This window comes from Sciurus vulgaris (genome assembly GCF_902686455.1).
Source record: "Sciurus vulgaris genome assembly, chromosome: 12".
NCBI classification, from domain to species: Eukaryota; Metazoa; Chordata; class Mammalia; order Rodentia; family Sciuridae; genus Sciurus; species Sciurus vulgaris.
This window is the reverse complement of record NC_136473.1, coordinates 111,736,994-111,758,152: the sequence shown is the minus strand read 5'-3', so window position 1 is coordinate 111,758,152 and position 21,159 is coordinate 111,736,994. Positions and strand designations below refer to the sequence as shown.

At 41.6% G+C, this 21,159-nt stretch overlaps 1 protein-coding gene across 3 annotated transcripts in view; it reads left to right on the top strand.

The window, feature by feature from the left end:
* Positions 1-20,820, top strand: part of POU2F1 (POU class 2 homeobox 1) — a 177,320-nt gene extending 156,500 nt beyond the window's left edge. For all 3 annotated transcript variants that reach the window (XM_079107931.1, XM_079107930.1, XM_079107932.1), the window contains 3 exons: positions 15,111-15,450; positions 16,127-16,215; positions 18,331-20,820. In XM_079107931.1, the coding sequence (XP_078964057.1) occupies positions 15,111-15,450; positions 16,127-16,215; positions 18,331-18,641 (740 nt within the window). In that variant the 3' untranslated portion in view covers positions 18,642-20,820. The remainder of the gene's footprint in view (positions 1-15,110; positions 15,451-16,126; positions 16,216-18,330) is intronic.
* The last annotated feature ends 339 nt before the right edge of the window (positions 20,821-21,159 follow it).

Below are 21,159 nucleotides of genomic sequence, written 5' to 3'. Positions count from 1 at the left end.
AAGTGGTAATTGAAAGCAGTAGGGTGTGGCTGGAGGAGGTGGGTCATTAGGGATGTGCCTTTGTGTATATATTTTGTGTCTGGCGAGTGACGTCTCTCTCTCTGCTTCGTGGTGGCCCTGTCCTGACCTGTACCTCTGCCATACTCTTCTGCCATGATATTCTTTCTGCCTTAATGTTCTGCCTCACCTTGAGCCCCAAGGAATGGAGCTGGCTACCTGTGGACTGAGACCTCTGAAACTGTGAGCCCCCAAAATAAACCTTTTCTCCTCTAAAATTGTTCCTGTCAGGTCTTTTAGTCACAGCAGCAGAAAAGCTGACTAAAGCATTAAGTTAGAGTAAATGTTTCTTAGATCCCATGTCTTCCTCTTTGATTCCTAAAATTTTGTTTGTAGCATATTCTCAAGTGATCTTTTACTTTGCTTAGAAAGACTATTTGGAAAGTAATTTATAAGTACAAGCATACCTGAAAAGTACTTATTGCATCTTCATGGTTTTTTGGAGTTGGTCTAGTAATAGATTTCTAGGTGCAAAACTATTTCTTCTTTGAACTTTAAAGATGTGTTTTAGCATCCATTGTTGCCAGTGAAGTCTTAATTTCGGTCTCTTTCTTTAATTATTTGGGGTTTTTTCCACTATGAAACATTGAGGAGTTTCATACCTTCATGTTCTGAATTTTCTCTGGAAAGATTTAAGCTGTGGGCCTTTGAGGGAGATCTCATGAAATCAGAAGGGAGAACAGAGGAGTGAAGGGGAATGGAATTTGGGGAGGGGTGGGATGAGAGACGGGAAAGGGAGGAATGGCAGAATGTGCACGCGCGACCATATCACAGTGAATTCCGCTCTTACGGATGATGCACTGATTTATACAACAGATCAACAAAAGGAAGACCAATAGAGTGAATTGGAGCAAATTATGTTACATGCATTTATGAGAATGCCACAATGATGAAAACCTCAAGAATAACTTAATGCACTAATTAAGCTTTTTTTTTCTTTTTTTTTTTAAAGTTTAAGTATGAGCCCTTCAAAATTTACCCTCATTGGCCTTCAGCAAGCATTTTCAATCTGAGTTCATGTCTTTCTTCAACTCTGGCCCTTTATCACTGTTTCCAGACATTGTTCCTTCTGGCACCAGCTGTGTTTATTCATTTTGTACTCTTTCTTTTGTGCTGTCCCCCCGACCCCTGTGTCTGCTATTTTGAGTTATTTATTCACACTGATGAACACAGGACCATCTTCCTTAATGTCAGCAGCGTGTAGGTTTTTCTGCCATTGCATGGCTTCTGTTCTTCAGCAGTCTGCTCCCTGAATGGAAGGGCCTGCCACCTGAGAGACTGTTTCAGGGTATGTGAGTGGGAGGCAGGAACAAGCACGGCTTCACACCTATACTTTCCCAAAATGCTGTTTTCTGGCGGACACTTACGCCTGCACCAGAATCCTTAGCCTTCCGCGGTCAGGAGTAGCTGACATGTGGGAGGTCTAGAGAGAAGGGAGCCCAGTGTGTGACCAGTCCAGGAATCACCTCCGCGGTCAGGAGTAGCTGACATGTGGGAGGTCTAGAGAGAGGGGAGCCCGGTGTGTGACCAGTCCAGGACTCGCCCTGTTCAACATCCAGCACTCTTGAGTCCAGCTCTTCTCAGGGCTCCGTCAAGGTGATTCACTCCCCTTTCGGTCATGACCTTCTCCTGTGCCATCTGGAGTGTCCGTGGTCTCCACCACCCAGTTTCATTCTTCTCATTTTTGTAAAAATGTCTAAATCTCATATCTGACCCCAGAATGTATTCCATTTTGTGTTTCTTTGCTATCATTTGGAATTGGATTTCAGAAGCAAAGAGAAAACACATATACTCAGTCTACTGCCTTTTAAGAAAAATCTTATTTGATTGTTATGGTCATCTTTATTTTCCCATAGTGCTTGGCACATAAAAGGTCCTTGGTAAACATTTCTAGAATGGAGACAACGATTCTGATTACACTCTTCCTGAAAGACAGGTGTCTCTTGGAACTTCGCCACGGTCATTAATAATCTATACTAAAAATATTCTCCACCTCCAGTTTTTTTTCCCAAAATATGTTTAATAAAGATAAAGAAGTGTATTCCTGAACAATTTCAATCATTTAATTACTGTTTCAGTCGACTTTTTCGCTGCTGTGACTAAATGATCTGACCAGCACAATCATAGAGGAGGAAAGGTTTATTTTAGGGCTCATGGTTTCAGAGGTCTTAGTCCATAGATGGCTGGCTCCATTCCTCGGGCTTGAGGTGAGGCTGAACATCATGGTGGAAGAGCATGGCAGAGGGAAACAGCTCACATCATAGGAAGTAGAGAGCAAGAGAGAGAGGTTCCACTCTCCAGATACAAATATATACCCCATGGTCACACCCCCAGTGAACCACTCCCTCCAGCCACACCCCACCTGCCTCCAGTCAGCACTCAGTTAATCCCATCAGGGATTAATTCACTGATTTGGCTAAGACTCTTACAACCAATCATTTCTCCTCTGAACCTTCCTGCATTGTCTCACTTGTGAACTCTTGGGGGATACCTCACATCTAGACCATAACATTTCGCCCCTGACCCCCCAAAACTCACAACCATATCACAATGCAAAGTACATTTTGTCCATTTCCACAAATGCCCACAGTCTCCACAATTTCAAGATTGCTTAAAGTTCAAGTCCGCAGTCTTCTCTGAGGCTCAGGCAATCTTATTGTGAGCTCTTGTAAAAGTAAAAGCAGTTTACAAATATCCAACATATAAAGGAAATGAGTAAACATTTCCATTTACAAAAGTAGGGGCATAGAAAGAAGGGATGGGACCTAACCCAGACCAAAACCCAGCTGGACCCACAGGTCCTGTAGCTCCCTGTCTAGCATTTGAGGCACGTGACATTGTGTTGTCTCTCCAAAGGGCGTGTGTAGCTCCACCCCTGTGGCCTTGTTGTGGGCTTGTCTCTGCATGATTCCTGCAGCTTTCCAGGATGATGTCGCATATTATTGGCTTTTCTTAATCTCGGGGGTCTCCACTACCGCTTCGACTTCCTCCTCGCATCTTCACACTTTGACTTCTCAAGGGGTGCTCGCGGGGACTCCAACCCTGCTGCACCTTGCCTCGCTTCCCAGGCCTTCCTTTGAAATCTTGGTGGAAGCCTCTGTGACCCCCTAACTCCAGCAGCCTGCATTCCTGCAGAGCCAGCACCATGTGGTTGACGCCAGGTTCTTCCACCATCTCAAACAGTGGCCAAGCCTCCAGGGACCCTTGCTGCAGCAGCCTCTGAGGGTCTGGGTGGGTAAGCATGTTGAAAAAACTTCCTGGGTCCCCTTGTGCCAGAAGGGTGCCCCATTGGTCTCTTCTGAAGAGAATTTTCACCTGTACCCCCTGGAGCTTGAGGTGGGTGTGACCTTGCCAGCTCCTGAGATGCCCTCAGCCATCTTTCTCACTGTCTATAGGCACCGTCTTCAGCGTTCCTTTAGTGATGGTAATGTCTTTAACAACTGCAGCTTCCTTAGCCCTAGTTTTACTCCTGCCTTTCAGATTCATATTTTTAAAATCTTTCTGCTCTGCCTTCTCCTGATTATCACAGTAAATCTGGCTAAAAGCTGCCAGCAATATCCATGCCACTGCCTGAATGCTGTGCTGCCTAAACATTTCTTCTGCCAGATTAAGAAGTCCATTGCTTCTAAAATCGGCCTCACAGAAAGTCTCAGGACACAGCCTCTACTTCAGTTTCCAATAGAATCCTCCTTTTCTGAACCCTCTGGAACTGAGTCTTCACTGATCACGGTGCTATCACCATTCTGGTCTTCTGAGCTCCCACCAGAATCAGCCATTAATTTCTGCTTACAACAATCTAAAGCATTTCCAGATTGCACTGCTACACATCTCAAAATTCCTCCCACCAATTCCCAAGAGCTCCAAAATCTTCTGAAACATATGGTCAGGTTAGTCACAGCAATGATCCCACCTCTCAATACCAATTTCTGTTTTAGTAAGCTTTTTCACTCCTGTGACTAAATGATCTGACCAGCACAATTATAGAGGAGGATAGGTTTATTTGAGGGTTCAGTTTCAGAGGTCTTAGTCCATAGAAGGCCAGCTCCATTCCTTGGGGCTCAAGGTGAGGCTGAACATTATGGTGGAAAAGTGTGGCCGAGGGAAGCAGCTCACATTATCAGGAAGCAGAGAGACTCCACTCTCCAGATATAAAATATATACCCAAAGCCATGCCCCAATTCCAGTCTCCTGCAGCCATACCGTACCACCTCAGTTATTACTCAGTTAATCCTATCAGGGTATTAAATTACTGACTGAGTTGAGACTCTTACAACCCAATCATTTCTCCTCTGAACCTTTCTGCATTGTGTCACATGTGAGATTTTGGGGGACATCTCACATCCAAACCATAACAGTTTCCTAACAACAGAGGCCCAAGACACAGGAAGTAAAAGTGAACAGAATCAGAAGGAGAAATAGACAGTTTAGCAATGTAGTTGAAAGAATTTAACACCCCATTTTCAATGATTGATTTGAACTATGTACAAAAGAGTTTCAAGAATATGCAAGACTTGAGCAGTGTTGGCAGGCAGCTTGACTGACTGCCATGAACATGAAAGTACATTCTTTTCAAGTACACAGAGAACATCTCTTCCAGGAAACAGAGGAGGAGGGACACTTTGCTTGTATGAGGCCAGTGTACAATGGTGCCAAAGCTCAATAAATACGTCACAGGATAAAAGATGATAGACTTGTGTTGTTTGTGAAAGTACATCCAAAAACCCCTAGCAGAATCTTATCCCAAGAATGTACCTTTAGTTTAATATATAAACATCAGTTAACATAATAGACGTGGTTAGGGTCTGTCCCCCAAAGCTCATGCGTTGAAGGTGTGATTCCCCAATACAGCAGTGTCCACAGCTGGAGCATTTGGGAAGTATTTGAATCATGTGGCCTTTAACCTCATCAGCAGATTGATCCATTGGAAGTGGTAGAAACTGTAGGATGTGAAGCCTTGTTGGAGGGAGTGGGTCCTTACTGGCATGCTCTTGGGTCTGTACCTTATCCCGGCCCCTTCCTCCTTCTCTGCTTCCTCCTGGAAGGCTCCATAGCCTTCCTCTGCCATACCCTTCCATAGTGATGTTATCTGCCTCACATTAGGCCCAAAGCAATGGAGTCAGCCTACCATGGACTAAAACCTCTGAAACGGAACCAAAATAAAGTTTTCCTCCTTTAAGTTGTCATGTTAGGTATTTTGGTCATATTGACAAGAAGCTTGACTGTCACAACACTATAGTAATAGAAGACATCATCCCAGTAGATAAGGGAGAAACTATTTGATAGGATTCAAATCCATTCGTGATAAAAGTTCTTTGACCTGGACCGGAAGGGACTTGCCTCACCTGATGAAGAGCATCCTCTAACCCTGCAGCTCACACATGAGAGACTGGTAGAAGATGGAATACCTCCCCCAACCCTTGAATACAGGAACAAATCAAGGACAATTCTTTCAACCTTTTACTGGAGATAATAGTTTAGTAAAGGGGAAAAGGATTAAAGATATCCCACTTGGAAGAAAAGTTAAACTGCCTTTACTTACATTATTTTGTGTGTATAAAAAATTCCCAAGGAAAAATTGACATCTTAAGAATATGGAGTGCTTGCTTCAACAGCACATAAAGTCAGAACAATGCAGAGATTAGCATGGCCCCTACTCAAGGATGACAGCACATTCATGAAGTGTTTCATATTTTTAACTATTTTGCCATTGTGGGGGAGGGGGGGAATAATATAAGAGTCTGCCAAACTCTGAAGAGTTGCTTCTGTATGTCTTTACTTAGTTAGGTCTTTGATTCCTCTTGGCAATATTTTGTGGTTTGTATTTCACAAGTTTTACATGTCTTTGATTAACTCCATTTCTCCATTTCTGATATTTGGAGCTGTTCTGTGCTGTTGTATATAGTAACTGTAATATGTTTAGCTCCTGATTGTTGCTAGTATGTAAAAACGTAATTAATTTTTCTTATTTATCTTGTATCAGCCATCTTTGCAAAATTGCACTTGTTCATTCTAGAAATTAAAAAAAAAAAATCCTAAGAGAAATGAAAGTTGTATCCCGTTTGTATACAATGAATCAAAAATAATAATAAAAAATACTAGGGTTAATCAATTCAGTATTATAGGATACACGGTCAGTATATAAAAAATCAAACATTCATATATGCGTACTATCAATAGATGGTCTGAAAATGAAATTAAGATAACATACACAATAGTTTCAAAAGAGTAAAATAGTCATAAATTCGACAAAGAAAGTACAAGACTTATGAAAGCTATAGGTTGTTGAAAGTTTAAATAAACAGACATTTCATATTCCATAAACATGGTTTGAAAGAAGATTCTTAAGACAACTTTTTATTCCAATTTGATTTATAATTTCAACACAGTCAAGTCACAATTCCAACAGATTCTTATTTGTTTTGAAGAAATTGATATGCTTATTCTAAAATATGTGAAAGTAGAGGTCCACCGATGGTCTGCTGTTAACCTGTAGACTACCTGCAGACTGCCAGTAGATCACCTGCTGTCCACTGTTGCCTGGAAGTCCATTGTCACAGTACCCACAGATTTGGTTAAACATGACTGTTGCCATTTTGGGACAACAGCCAGGACCTGCAGATGAGGTACTGGAAGCCTTCAGGGACACTACAAAACTACAGGGCAGAATCTATACTACCTCAGCTCCACGCTGCTAGATGAGAAGACACACAAACAACATGAAAAAACAAGGGAGCAAAGTGCCTCAAACCAACCAAGATGTTCCAACAACAGAAGCCGTAGATAACACAGTAGAAGAAATGTCAGAGATAGAGTTTAAAAAATACATAGATTGGTCTTCGAAATAAAGGATGGTTTTGGAGAGAAAATACAGGAAGTGAAAGATCACTTCAATAAAGAGGCAGAGATTATAAAAAGGAATCATGCAGAAAAACCTTAAAATGAAGGAAACAGTAAACTAAATTAGAAATTCAATGGAAAGTATCACCAACAGACTAGACCATGTATAAGACAGAACCTCAGACAATGAAGACAAAATATATACTCTTGAAAATAAAGTTAATTACACAGAGAAGATAGAAACTATGAACAGAACTTCTAAGAAATAATGGGACAACATGTAAAGACCAAATTTATTGGAGATTTATTAGAATAGATGAAGGCATGAGATACAGACCAAAGGAATGCACAACCTTTTCAATGACATAATATCAGAAAACTTCCCAGATCTTAAGAATGAAATGGAAAATCAAATACAAGAGGCTTACAGGACCCCAAATGTACAAAATTACAGCACACCTAACCAAGGCACAATGTAATGAAAAAGACTAACATACTGAATAAGGATAGAATTTTAAAGGCTGTGAGAGAAAAAAAAAAAAAAATTACATACAGGGAGAAACCAATCTGGATCTCAACTGATTTCTCAACCCAGACCCTCAAGGCCAGGAGGTCCTGGAATAGCATATATTAAGCTCTGAAAGAAAATGGATGCCAACCGAGAATTTTATATCCAGAAAATTAAACTTCAGATTTGACAATGAAATTAAAAAAACAATAAAACAAAAGGTGAAAGAATTTACAACTAGAAAGCCTACAGTACAGAACATTCTCAGCAAAATATTCCATGAGAAGGAAATGAAAAAAAAAAAAAAAAAAACAATGAAAACCAGCAAAGCACACTAAAGGAAAGGTCAATCAAAGGAGAAAATGAGTCAAGTTAAAAACCCAAATGGCTGGGAACAGAAATCATATCTCAATAGTAACCCTGAATGTCAGTGGACTGAACTCATCAATCAAAAGACATAGACTGGAAGATTGGATTAAAAAAAAAAAGACCCAACAATATGCTGTCCTCAAGAGACTCACCTCCTAGGAGAAGACATCTACAAATTGAAGGTGAAAGGTTGGGGAAAAACATTTCACTCACATTGACTGCATAAACAATCAGGGATTTCCATCTCATATCAGACAAATTGGACTTGAAACCAAAGTTAAAAGGGATAAGGGAGGACATTTCATACTCTGCTAAGAGGATTACACACCAACAAGACATAACAATAGTAAATATATATGCCTCAAACAATGGAGCATCTACGTACATCAGACAAACCCTTCTCAATTTCAAGAATCAAATAGAACACAACACAGTAATACTGGGTGACTTTAATACACCTCTCTCACCACTGGATAGATCTTCCAAACACAAACTAAACAAACTATTGAATTAAATGATGCAGTCAATGATTTAGACTTAACAGACATATATAGAGTATTTCATCCATCATCGAGCGAATACACTTTCTTCTCAGCAGCACATGGGTCCTTCTCTAAAATAGACCATATGTCATGCCACAAAGCAACTCTCAGCAAATACAAAAACATTAAAATCCTACCCTGCATTTTATCAGATCATAATGGAATAAAACTAGAAGTCAGTGATAAACACTAGAAGCTACTCCAACACCTGGAGACTAAATACCGTGCTATTGAATGATGAATGATGAATCAAGGAGGAAATAAAAAAATGCTTAGAGGTAAATGAGAACACCAATACAACATATCAAAATCTCTGGGATACTATGAAGGCAGTACTAAAAGGAACGTTCATTGCACATACATTAAAAGAATAAAAAGTCAACAAATAAATGACTAACATTAAATCTCAAAGCTCTAGAAAAAGAAGAACAAATCAACACCAAAATTCAGCAGAAGACAGGAAATAATTAAGATCAGAGCTAAAATCAATTGAAACAAAAGAAGCAATTCAAAAAAATTGACAAAATGTTGGCTCTTTGAAAAAATAAATAAAATTGATAAACCCTTAGCCACACTAACAAAGAGAAAGAGAAAACTCAAATTACTAAAATCTGTGATGGAAAAGGAACTATCACAACACATACTACTGAAATACAGAAGTTAATTAGAAACTATTTTGAAAATTTATTCTGAAATAAAATAGAAAAACTTGAAGACATTAATAGATTTCTAGAGATATATGACCCACCCAAACAGATGAAGGAGGACATACACAATTTAAACAGATCAATTTCAAGCAAAGAAATAGAAGACACCATCAAAAGCCTACCAACCAAGAAAAGCCCAGGACCAGATGTATTCTCAGTCAAGTTCTATAAGACCTTCAAAGAAGAATTGACACCAATAGTCCTCAGATTATTCCATGAAATAGAAAAGGAGGGAACCCTTCCAAACTCATTGTATGCGACTAGTATCACCCTTAAACCAAAACCAAAGACACATCAGGGAAAGAAGACTTCAGACCAATATCCCTCATGAAAGTAGACACAAAAATTCTTGATAAAATTCAGGCAAATTGCATACAAAAACATTAAAAAGTTAGTGCACCACGACCAAGTGGTGTGGAGGTCTCTCAGCCACGTCCTGCATGGATGAAGAAAGGGTTAACTGCCAGAGGATGTTGTTGGCTGTAAATCAATCAATTACCCATAAACTTATCTAATCAATAAACACACAAGAGCAAATACTCTTTTTAAATGAGAGGGTAATGACAGGTCTGACCTCTAAAAACATGGAGTAGCCCAAATCTTTTATTTATAGACACACAGGTAAAGGGGACCAAGACTGGGAGGAGTTTCTTCTGTGATAGGATAGGGTGGAGTTAGGGGAGCCATTTTCTTAGGGCTAGACAGGGAACCATCTGATTCTGCTAGATAAGGATGATTTTCCACAAAGTGGGGTTCATTCCTGGAATGCAAAGTTGGTTCAACATCTGGGAATGAATAAATGTAAAACATCGCATCAATTGACTTAAAGACAAGAATCCTATGATTATCTCAAGAGATGAAGGGAACGTATTTAACAAAATACAGCACCTCTTCATGTTCAAAACTAGAAAAACTAGGGATAGCAGGAACATACCCCAACTTTGTAAAAGCCATCTGTGCTACGTCCATGGCCAACATCATACTAAATGGAGAAAAATTAAAAGCATTCCCTCTAAAATGTGGAATAAGACAGGGATGCCCTCTTTCACCACTTCTATTCAACATCATCCTGACACCTTAGCCAGAGCAGTCAGATGAAAGAAATTAAAGGGATACGAATAGAAAAAGAAGAACTCAAACTATCACTGTTTGCTGACGACATGATTCTATATTTGGAAGATCCAAAAAATTCCACCAGAAAACTTCTAGAACTCATAAATGAATTCAGCAAAATAGCAGGATATAAAATCAATACCCATAAATCAAATGCATTTCTATACATAAACAATGAATTTCACTGCAAGAGAAATTAGGAAAACTATCCCATTCACCATAGCCTCAACTAAAACAAATTACTTGAGAATCAGTCTAACAAAAGAGGTGAAAGACCTCTATAATGAAAACTACAGAACACTAAAGAAAAAAAGAGGACTGTAGAAGATGGAAAAATCTCCCATGCTCTTGGATAGGCAGAATTAATATTGTCAAAATGTCCATACTATCCAAAGTGTTATACAAATTTAATGCAATTCCTATTAAAATCCCAATGACATTCATTCTTCATAGAACTAGAAAAAAAAATCATGAAATTCATTTGGAAAAATAAGAGACCCAGAATAGCCAAAGCAATCCTCAGCAAGAAGAGTGAAACAGGAGGCATCACAATACCAGGCCTTAAACTGTTACAGAGCAATAGTAACAAAAATAGCATGGTATTCTCACCAGAGTAGACATGTAGACCAGTGGTACAAAATAGAAGACACAGAGACAGACCCACATAAATACAGTTATCTCATACTAGACAAAGGTGCCAAAAACATATATTGGAGAAAAGATGGACTATTCAACAAATGGTGCTGGGAAAACTGGAAATCCATATGTAACAAAATGAAATTAAACCTCTGTCTCTTACCTTGCACAAAAATCAACTCAAAGTGGATCAAAGACTTAAACACTAAAACAGAGACCCAGTGCCTAATAGAAGAAAAAGTAGGCCCAAATCTTCATCATGTTGGCTTAGGAACTAACTTCCTTAACAAGACTCCCAAAGCTCAAGAAGTAAAATTAAGAATCAATAAATGGGATGGATTCAAACTAAAAAGCTTCTTCTCAGCAAAGGAAACAATAATTTGAAGAGAGAGCCTACAGAGTGGGAGAAAATCTTTACCATATGGACCTCAGAGCATTAATCTCCAAGATATATAAAGAACTCAAAAAGCTTAGCACCCAAAAAAAAAAAAAAAAAAAAAAAAAAAAAAAAAAAAAAAAAAAAAAAACCCAATCAATAAATGGACTAAGGTACTGGACACTTCACAGAAGAAGAAATACAATCAATCAACAAAATAAGTGTTCATCATCTCTTACAATTAGGGAAATGCAGATCAAAACTACTCTTAAGTTTCATCTCCAGTCAGAATGGCAAATATCAAGAAAACAAGCAATAATAAGTGTTAGCGGGGATGTGGAAAAAAAGGCACACTCATACATTGCTGGTGGGGCTGCAGAATGGTGCAACCAACCACCTTGAAAAACAGTATGGAGATTCCTCAGAAAACTTGGAATGGAATCACCTTTTGACTCAGCTATCCCACTCCTTGGTTTATACCAAAGGACTTCAAAACAGCATTCTACAGTGACGCAGCCACATCAATGTTTATAGCAGCTCAATTCACAATAGCTAGATTGTAGAACCAACCTAGATGCCCTTCAATAGATGAATGAATAAAGAAAATGTGGCATATTATATATATTATGGAATATGATTCAGCTTTAAAGAAGAATGAATTCTGGCATTTGCTGGTAAATGGATGGAGTTAGAGAATATCGTGCTAAGTAAGCCAATCCCGAAACACCAAAAGCTGAATGTTTTATCTGATAAGCAGATGCTGATCCATAGTGGGATTTGGGTAGGGAAGAATGAAGGAACTTTTGATTGTACAGAGTGGATTCAGGGGAGGGGTAAGGAGGGGAAGGACAGTAGACTGAGACAGACATTATTACCCTATATACATGTATGAAAAGAATTTTTTTTAAAAATCACTGTCAATAAAATGTTAATGAAAATAAAGTTTTTAAAAAGTAAAATATATGAAAGGGACCCAGAATAGCCAAAATAACTTTGAAAATAATGAATTTAGAGGACAGATATGTCCAGATTTCAAGGCTTACCCTAAAGTTTCATTAATCAAGACAGTAAAATACTGGCACAAAGGTAGATTAAATGGAACAGAAATGCAAGAATAGAAACAAACCTTTAAATTAATGCTCCGTAAGTTTGTTGGTGGTTTTTGTCTGTTTGTTTTTACACAAACATGGAAGAGAAAAAAGCCTTCAACAAACAGTTCTTAGGACAATTAGATACCTTTATGCACAAAAACCAGTTTCAACTTTTACTTTTTACCATGTACAGAAATTACTAAAATGGGCCAAAAGCATAAATGTAAGAGCTGAAACCTATAAACTTGTAGAAAAAGGCGAAAGATCTTCATGATTTTGGATTAGGCAAAGAGCCCACACAGATGCTGCACCAAAGCACAAGCCCTTAAAAAAAAAAAAGCCTTGCCTGGTGGCACATGTCTGTAGTCAAGCCTGTAATCCCAATAACTTGGGAGGCTTACACAAGGACGCAAGTTTGAGGCCATCCTGGGCAATTTACTGAGGCCCCTAAGCAACTTAGTTGAGACCCTGTCTCAAAATAAAAAAGGAAATAAAAGGACTAGGAATGTGCCTCAGTAATTAAGTATCCCGGTACAAAAAAAAAGTTAAAATGTGCTTCATTAAAGCTAACATCTTCTGTACTGCAGAAGACACCAGTACAGAAGTGAAAACACAAGCCCAAGACTGGGAGAAAATATCTACAGGTCATGAACCTGATGAAGGAATTGGAGCTGCAATATGTAAAGAACTCTTACAACTCAATAGTACAAATGCAGACAGCCCACTTGTTTTGTTTTGGGGTGTTTTAGTTGCTGTTCTTTTTGGAAGTTGTTTGTTTTCAAGTACTAGAGATTGAATTGAGAGCTTTTAAGATGTGAGGCAAATATTCTGCCACTGCCTTGGAAACTCAGTTTTTTTAATGAGCAAAAGACTTTAATGTACATTTTACCAGAGAAGATGCATAATGACCAGTGAGTGTGTGAAGGTGCAGTGCTGGACTCTGCACACCTGTCAGTCAGGTGGTGGCATCTTGCTTTGTTGTTAAGGGCATTGAGGCTCAATAGGCCTAGATTCTCTGATCAAAATTGCCCAAGTAATTTAGTTGCCAAGAACTTAGGGCCATAAAAGATGTCTTTTGATGGAAGCGTGACTCACTGGCTGGGAGAATTTGAAGATCATGTTGTTATACCATGTTACTTGGGTGATGTTCAAATTGGAGATACTAGACTGTATCTTTTAGAGTAAGTATTACAGCCAGAAATGAAACAATTCCAAATAGTTTTTAATCCTAGCCTGTGTTAAGTTCACCCAAAAGATTTGGCTGAGATTTTTCTCTGAAAACCTTACGAATTTTAAAGAGATACCGAATGATTTGAAAGCAGTAGTATAGAGAAAAGAAACAGCCATTTCAAGCTATTTGACCTCCAGACATGAAGTCTTAGGAAGATGGACTTTGAAGGGGAGTAGCACTATAAGTAAGACTGGGCCAGGTGAGGTGAGAAGTCGTTCAAGAAAAGATTGAAAGTACATTGAAGTTTTATAGCAGTAGAAGGAAAACAAGAAAAGACGCTTATCTTCCTGTAGATCCAGGACCAGGTCCTTGGGGAAGAGGACAAAAGTGGAAGAGTGTGTGTCAGTCTACCCAAGACAGGATACAACACAGCCTCTGTGGCTCAGTGACAGCCATAGATTTAACACCGAAGAAATATCAACAAAAATGGAATGAAGGACACTTACAAAGATGCCACTGCACTAGGGCAGCTGCAGTGAGACGGAATCATCTTTTTCACATTTTCCAGAAGGGCAGGAAGGAATGGGTCCTCTCTTAGATGTGCATGATATGCTTAGCTCATTGAGCCAGCGGCCCCCAAACCGCTCGTGGGAGGTGGAAGGCAGTCACCACTGGCCCAGGAGACACCTGAGCTGCTGCCAGTCTGCAACTCGGGAAGGAACCTGGGGAGTAGGCGGGAGGGAACTGGCCTCTCAACTGTTCAGAAGATGGCTTCTAGACAGATCTGGAATTTGAGACAAGGCCGTTACAAGAGAAGAGAGTCTCTGGCAGCTAGTAATAAAAAGGGGGAAAAAAGTAATTTTACCTGAGATTTTTCCCATATAGGCCTACAGTTTCTATTTTGAATGGTCTGGTTCTCTTACACTACATTGTTTTTCGTATATAATTTTGTTGTTTTTTGGTACTGGGGGTTGCCAGGGGTACTTTACCACTGAGCTACATTCCAGCCCCTTTGATTTATTTCTCAGACAGGCTGTCTTGAGACTGGCCTTGAACTTTGGATCCTCCTGCCTCAGCTCCCCAAGCCACTGGGATTACAGGCATGGCCCACCCTGCCTGGCATAGTTTTGGGGGCTTGGGTTTTTGTTTTGTATTATTGGTTTGGGTTTGTATTATTGGGTTGGTTAGTTTTCTGCATTTAAGTTTTCTATCCTGAAGAAGTCCCTTAGGTTCTGCTTTATCCACATATTAGCGTGTAATAGGTTTCACCACATTAGACAGCCTGTTCCACAGTCTCCTGCAGAGAGCACCCCTCACCGGTTGGCATCTTCTGCTTGGTGGAAGGTGGGCTTTCCTCTGCCAGCCTTATGAGCCAGGCTGCCTTACGCGGGGGCAGCGTTCTTTAAGTCGTGCTTGCCTCTGCACCCGACACGCCAGCTCCGAGACATGTCCTTGACCTGTGACGCCCAGTATAGCACCTACTAACTACATATGGGTTCATTATTTTTGTTTTGTTTTGGACTGGGGGTTAAACCTGGGAACACTTAACCACTGAGCCACACCCCCACCCTTTTTTATTTTTTGAGACACAGTCTGACCTTGAACTTGTGACCCTCCTGCCTGAGCCTCCTAAGTCATGGGATCACGGTGTTCGCTGCCTCACCTGAGCAGAAGGCCATTCTCTAACCCAGCCTTCCTTCCAGGCACTACAGACAGCACCTCCAACAACACAGCCACCGTGATCTCCACCGCACCTCCAGCTTCCTCAGCAGTCACGTCCCCGTCTCTGAGTCCCTCCCCTTCTGCCTCAGCCTCCACCTCTGAGGCATCCAGTGCCAGCGAGACCAGCACAACACAGACCACCTCTGCTCCTTTGTCCTCCCCGCTTGGGACCAGCCAGGTGATGGTGACGGCATCGGGCTTGCAAACAGCTGCCGCGCTCCAGGGAGCAGCACAGTTGCCAGCAAACGCCAGCCTGGCTGCCATGGCTGCTGCTGCAGGGCTCAGCCCAGGCCTGATGGCACCTTCACAGTTTGCACCTGGGTAAGGCGCCCTCGTTGTGTTCACATCTGAGAAGCAGTGGGCACGGTGCCCAGGAACCGCTGTGGGGAGACTTCATCACTGTCTTACGGGGCGGGGGTCTCTAAATGGGCTGTCCTGTGGCCACACAAGGACCTTGATTCTGGAGCTGAACCCAGGTTGCTCAGCACTCAGATAAGGGCAAGAGCCACACCTTTCTCTCCACTTGAAGACCCAGAGCACCTGGTCGCTGAGCATCTCAGTGGTGGGCTGGGAGGGAGCCGGAATTCCTGACTCTCTCTCTCGTGCTTTCTCACTAAACGCTCAGGTGTCTTCTTTCTAATTCTCAAACACGGATGAGAGAAGCAGTAAGGAGAGTACTGATTTTGTTATTTTTGTCAGGAGTATCATTAAGAATTTTCCTTTTCTCTGAAGTTTTATTTCATTGTTTTGTTTTGTTTTAAAAAAAAAGGAAGTAATTCAAAGAAGAGTCAAAATGGCTGTAAAGTCACATGTTTTGTGCAGACCACACAACCTTGCTGCAGCTAAGCTTCAAGGAGCGCAGGAGCTCAGAAGCAGCAGGGCACCAGTGCGAGAAGGGCTCTGTGACTCCCATCCCGTTTTCTCTTGGTCCTCTGAGGGTGCTGTCAGGCTGACCCTGCGTCTTGGTGTAATGTGTGGCCCCTCTTTTGACTTGCAGAGGTGCCTTACTCAGCCTCAATCCAGGGACCCTGGGCGGCGCCCTCAGCCCAGCTCTGATGAGCAACAGCACACTGGCAACTATTCAAGGTGAGTTGGGTCCTTCCTTGGCTAGCATGTCGGGGATTGGGGATGGAGGAGTCTCCTCTGCAAGAGGCGAGCATGGCGGGAGAGTTGGTTGAGTGCTGACTAGCTTGTTCTTGAGAACTACAAAGATGTCCTTGTGAAAAGGCCTTGTGAGGGCTGGGGGTATAGCTCAGTAGGTAAAGCGCTTGCCTTGCATGCACAAGGTCCTGGGTTCAATCCCCAGCACCACTGGGGGCAGGGGAAGCCTTGTGTTCCTTTGTAAGAAGAAATACCTGGATTGTTATCTTTAAGAAATCAGGATTTATATGCTGCTGTTTACTTTCTTATGTGAGTAGTCTTGGAGGCAAAGTTTTTTCCTCCAAATAAATGTATCCAAGTGCTCATCTAAAACCTTTCTCAAGGCAGACTTGGCCAAGTAAGAGTCCCAGCCCCCCTACTCCTGAGACATGGGGGTCCTGTCATGAGTGATGGATCAGTAGAGCACAAGGGGCAGATTTCTAGGGCGTTTTTATTTCTCAAAGGACCGTCAGGGTAGAGCTCATTCCTCTTGGGTTGCAGTGTTTCCTCCAGGCCTGTGTGGGTCCTGCCCGCCCTTCCGGGCAGTGTGCGTTCCGTTCCCCACCAGCCAGGGTTGGTCCCACTTTGCATCTGACTGCTGTGTGATTCAGGGGAGCATCTCCTGGTATTAATCAGAACATTGTTTTCTCAATTACTTAGTGCTTATGCAAAAATTCTTGGGGCCAAAAAATAAGGTATTAGCCAGCTTGGCTTAAGATCAGTATGTCAGAGCTGTGTCTGACAGCATGCTGTGGAGAATGTGGACTTGCAGACAGACCACCTTGTAACCTCGATTGCCGCACATTATTTTGACTTTTTGATTGACCAAGTTCTATCTAAATTGATGGTTAGATCTGTAAAGCTTCTTGCTGTACAAGGATTTCTTTTTGGACTAGATTTATAATGAATCACTTTCTCTCCTACGTTAGGATGTGTCTCTGGGCCGTAGGGATACTAGAGTCATGATGTCTGACCACAGATCTCACTCTAGGAAGATCTAGAATTGGTCTATGACCCTACACCTGGAATAGGGGAAATTCAGGTTGCACCAAGCCTCACTGTCGTATGGTGCTTCTGTGATGGTGTCCAAAGTCAAGAGCATTCCCTTCAGCTATCAATTATGTAATCAGCCAAAATTCTAGTTCCATCAGAAGACCCCTGAAATCTACATATGGGGTGAAGTTATGTGAGTGGGAGGATTTGGGAGTGTTACCAAGTAATAAGATAAGCTATTAAATGAAAGTCCTAAACTTTCAAATTCCTGTGATTTCATAAAAAGAAGGAAAGAAAGAAAAATGAAAGTTCTAATTATTCTAAATAAGATACTGATGATGGCTTTCGTGGGGACCAACAGCATCCTTTAGGAACCCTCCCCTGTGGATGATGTGCTGGCCTTGGCCACCCACTGAGGCCGTGTGCCTCACCGCATCCCTGCCTCAGGTCTGCCCAGGAAGTGAGAATCAGGCAGATCGTTCACTGTGGTGATATATAATTTATTTTATAACTAAAGCCTTTTATAAAGACTTTTTTTGTATGAAGAATTTGCTCAAATTTATCCACAATGCTAATTGGTTTCATAAAAACTTTTTTTGTGTGTGGTGTTGGGATGGAACTCTGGGCTTCATGGTGCTTTACCAATAAGTGACATCCCCAGCCCAACAAAAGATATTTTTAATGTTTTAATTAGTTTATCTAATTTTTGTCTTTTGAACAGAAGTAGTTTAAAATCATCTTCATTGAAGACAAATTACTGGCTTTAACAAATATTTCTAGATTAAATGAAATAAATTTGTTTAAAAATAAAAACATGATTAAGACAGTTCCTAAAACTCTCCTTTAACCTGCCCTGCTGATACTCTTTATATTTTTCAGTCCTTTACACCCTTCAAAAGTATGAGTAGATTTCAGTTGGTATCAGTGTAGCACTGTGGGAAGTAAACCAGCGAAGGGCTGCGCTTTTTCCTGAGCGGTAGGAGCGCGGAGCTCGATGCAGTGTGGCTCGGCTTCTCCAGCATGGCGCTAACGCTCTCCTTCCTGCCTGTTTCTTGGGTCTGTGTCTAGCCCTTGCTTCTGGTGGCTCTCTTCCAATAACATCACTGGATGCAACTGGGAACCTAGTATTTGCCAACGCAGGCGGCGCCCCCAACATCGTGACTGCCCCTCTGTTCCTGAACCCTCAGAACCTCTCTCTGCTCACCAGCAACCCAGTCAGCTTGGTTTCTGCCGCTGCAGCGTCCACAGGGAGCTCCGCACCGGTTGCCAGCCTTCACGCCGCCTCCAGCTCGGCAGAGTCCATGCAGAACTCGCTCTTCACGGTGGCCTCCGCCAGTGGGGCTGCCTCTACCACCACCACTGCCTCCAAGGCACAGTGAGCGGGTGCAGAGGTGCTGCCAGAGCCTCTGCCACTCTGCAGTGTGGTCAGGCTGCCAGCCAGCTAACAGACTGCAAAACGTGATCGGCTTCCCCTCGCCACGGGGTGAGGGGCGAGGCAAGCGAGAGGAAGTACACATGCCAGAAGAAGAGAGGATGGAGACGAACAGCATTTGCCTAATTTTATAATAAAACACTGTCTTTTCAGGATTGCTTCATGGATTGGAGAACTTTCTAACCAAAAATTTAAAAAACAAAAAATCAAAAACAAAAAAAAAAAAAACAAAAAAAAAACAAACAAAAAAAACAAGTGGAAGGACTACTTATCATCTCCAGCAGTCATGATGACAAGCTAAGGTGGGTACCAGTTCCAGTGTAGGAAAGGATTTCTGGTTTGTCTAGATTTCTTTTTTCTTAAAAAAAAAAAAAAAAAAAAAATCATTTTTATGGGTCTGTTGTACAGGCCATTAAGTCATAACAAGATGTTTATAATCGTATCAATTGCATTGGGGGTTCCTTTCTTAACTGGTACAATTTAGGCAGGCCTGTATTACTGTATCTCTATTGTTGTTGTTGTTGTTTTTATATATATATATATATATATAGTTTGGACATGTTTATCTCTTGCTCCTGGATCCTGTTTCAGTGAGCTCCCACACTGTGGGGAGGGAGGGTTGGGGCAAGGGAGACTTATGCTCTTAACTGCGGGGAATGTTCTTGCTGGTTTTCTTATCCTCGAAGACTCTTACAGAGGTGCTAGAAAATTATTTTCTTTTGCCACTTATGCAAGAGGCTGGTGCAGAAGCTGAAGGCAGTGTGTGCAGACACTCCCGCCCAACGTGCCCTCCCCCAGCAGGCGTGCCTTTGGAGCACTTTTGTGTAGGAAGGAATTCCTGCTGAACTGTAGCTCTCACTCACCCCAATCATGGACCGCCCCGAGGCCCAGATCCTGTGGTGCAGCACTGCTGCTTTCCGCTACCCTCATGGGAACAGCTGCACGTGTTGCAGGCAGGGTTTGGTTCCAAAGAGCAAAGACTACTGCAGACACCTGACTTGGTGGTTCTCCTGATTTCTTATCTCCTGAAAAATGCTCCTACTGTTGGTGTGTTTGTTTGTTTGTTCCATTTTATGGGAGTTTTTCATCCAAACTTCTTTTGAGTTAGTTGGCAAAGAACAAATTGACTTCCTGGTATCGGGGATCTTTTCCGTTCTTTACTTTCTGAATTCTGTTAGACTGTGTCCGTCAATCGGCGTGTCCAAAAGAGTCCCTGAGAGGAGCCTGAGGTTGCCACCTTTCTCTCTGGAGCACCGCAGACTTCCTTTCCGCTGGATGGCTCATCAGTTCTAACCCCAAACTCTCCGTTCTCTGACTGACAAGGCACTTGCTGGTGGGGTGTGGGTCCTGCGGAATCTCTGAATACAGGCTGAGCAGGAAGGTGGTGCCCCCTGAGGGGCTGCTCCTGCCGGGCAGACCCAGGCAGCACACATCTCTCTTGTAGAGAGATCAACGCTGCCGTTGTTTTCAGGGTGTTTCTATAGACTGACTGCATAAACGAGCCAGTGGAAGGGAAGGGCTTGTGGAAGCGGATCAAGAGGAATGAGGGCAACAGAGAGCTTCTGCTCCCCTTTCTGCCAGTGTACCATTATTATACTCTCTGTACCAAAACTTCTCCGAAAGACTGACTCCCCGCAATGTAGCTTGGTTAAGTTTCCCTTCTTACTGGAGGTGAGGTTCCCTTGTGGTATCCGTGGCACTTGCTTCAATCTCGAGTGGTCCCAAGACTGCACTTTGTCCCCTCTTTGAGCTGGGGGTTGAGAAAGAGCTTTCCTTCTGGTGGCTCTGCTTGTGTCTACAAGGGAACTGGGATTCCATGTATTTGTCTCTCCTCACCATTATTCAGGAAGGCAGTAATACACAAATGTGTGCCTGTGTGTGAGAGATTCAAGTGGGAGACAGTCAAATTAATATTAAAGGTCAGAAACATTTTAGTCCCCTTTTAATCCTTTAGTTCCTCTTGTTTTATTTCACAAAGTATTTAATTACCACCCCTAAATTTCCTCTCACCTTTCACTTTCCCTAAAATCCCTCTAAAATCAGTGAACTGCAAGCAGGGAAACTAACAAATGTCTATCCACCTTTTTGTGTATGGTGTGTGGTTTCTTTTTTTTTTTTTTTTTTTTTTTTAAACTAAGCTTGAACCAAAGTCAATTTTTAGCAAGCTGCTGTACTAATGGACTAGTTTATAACGTGCAGTTCAGACACATTGAGGAGATAGATGCTACTGACAATTTCTTTTTCATTTGTCTTTATTAATTTTATATAAAAGTTGCTGCTTGTTTTTAATCTTCTATGTTGGTAAATTGTAATATCCTCTGGGCAGACATTACCTTGATTTTTAAATAGTTTATTTAGGTTGGTATGTAAATAGAATGGCTGTGTCAGTTACTAATTTCTCTCCACTCCATCAACTTTTTCTCTGTTGTAGTTAAATGTAGTCTCTTATTCTGACTTGACGTCTC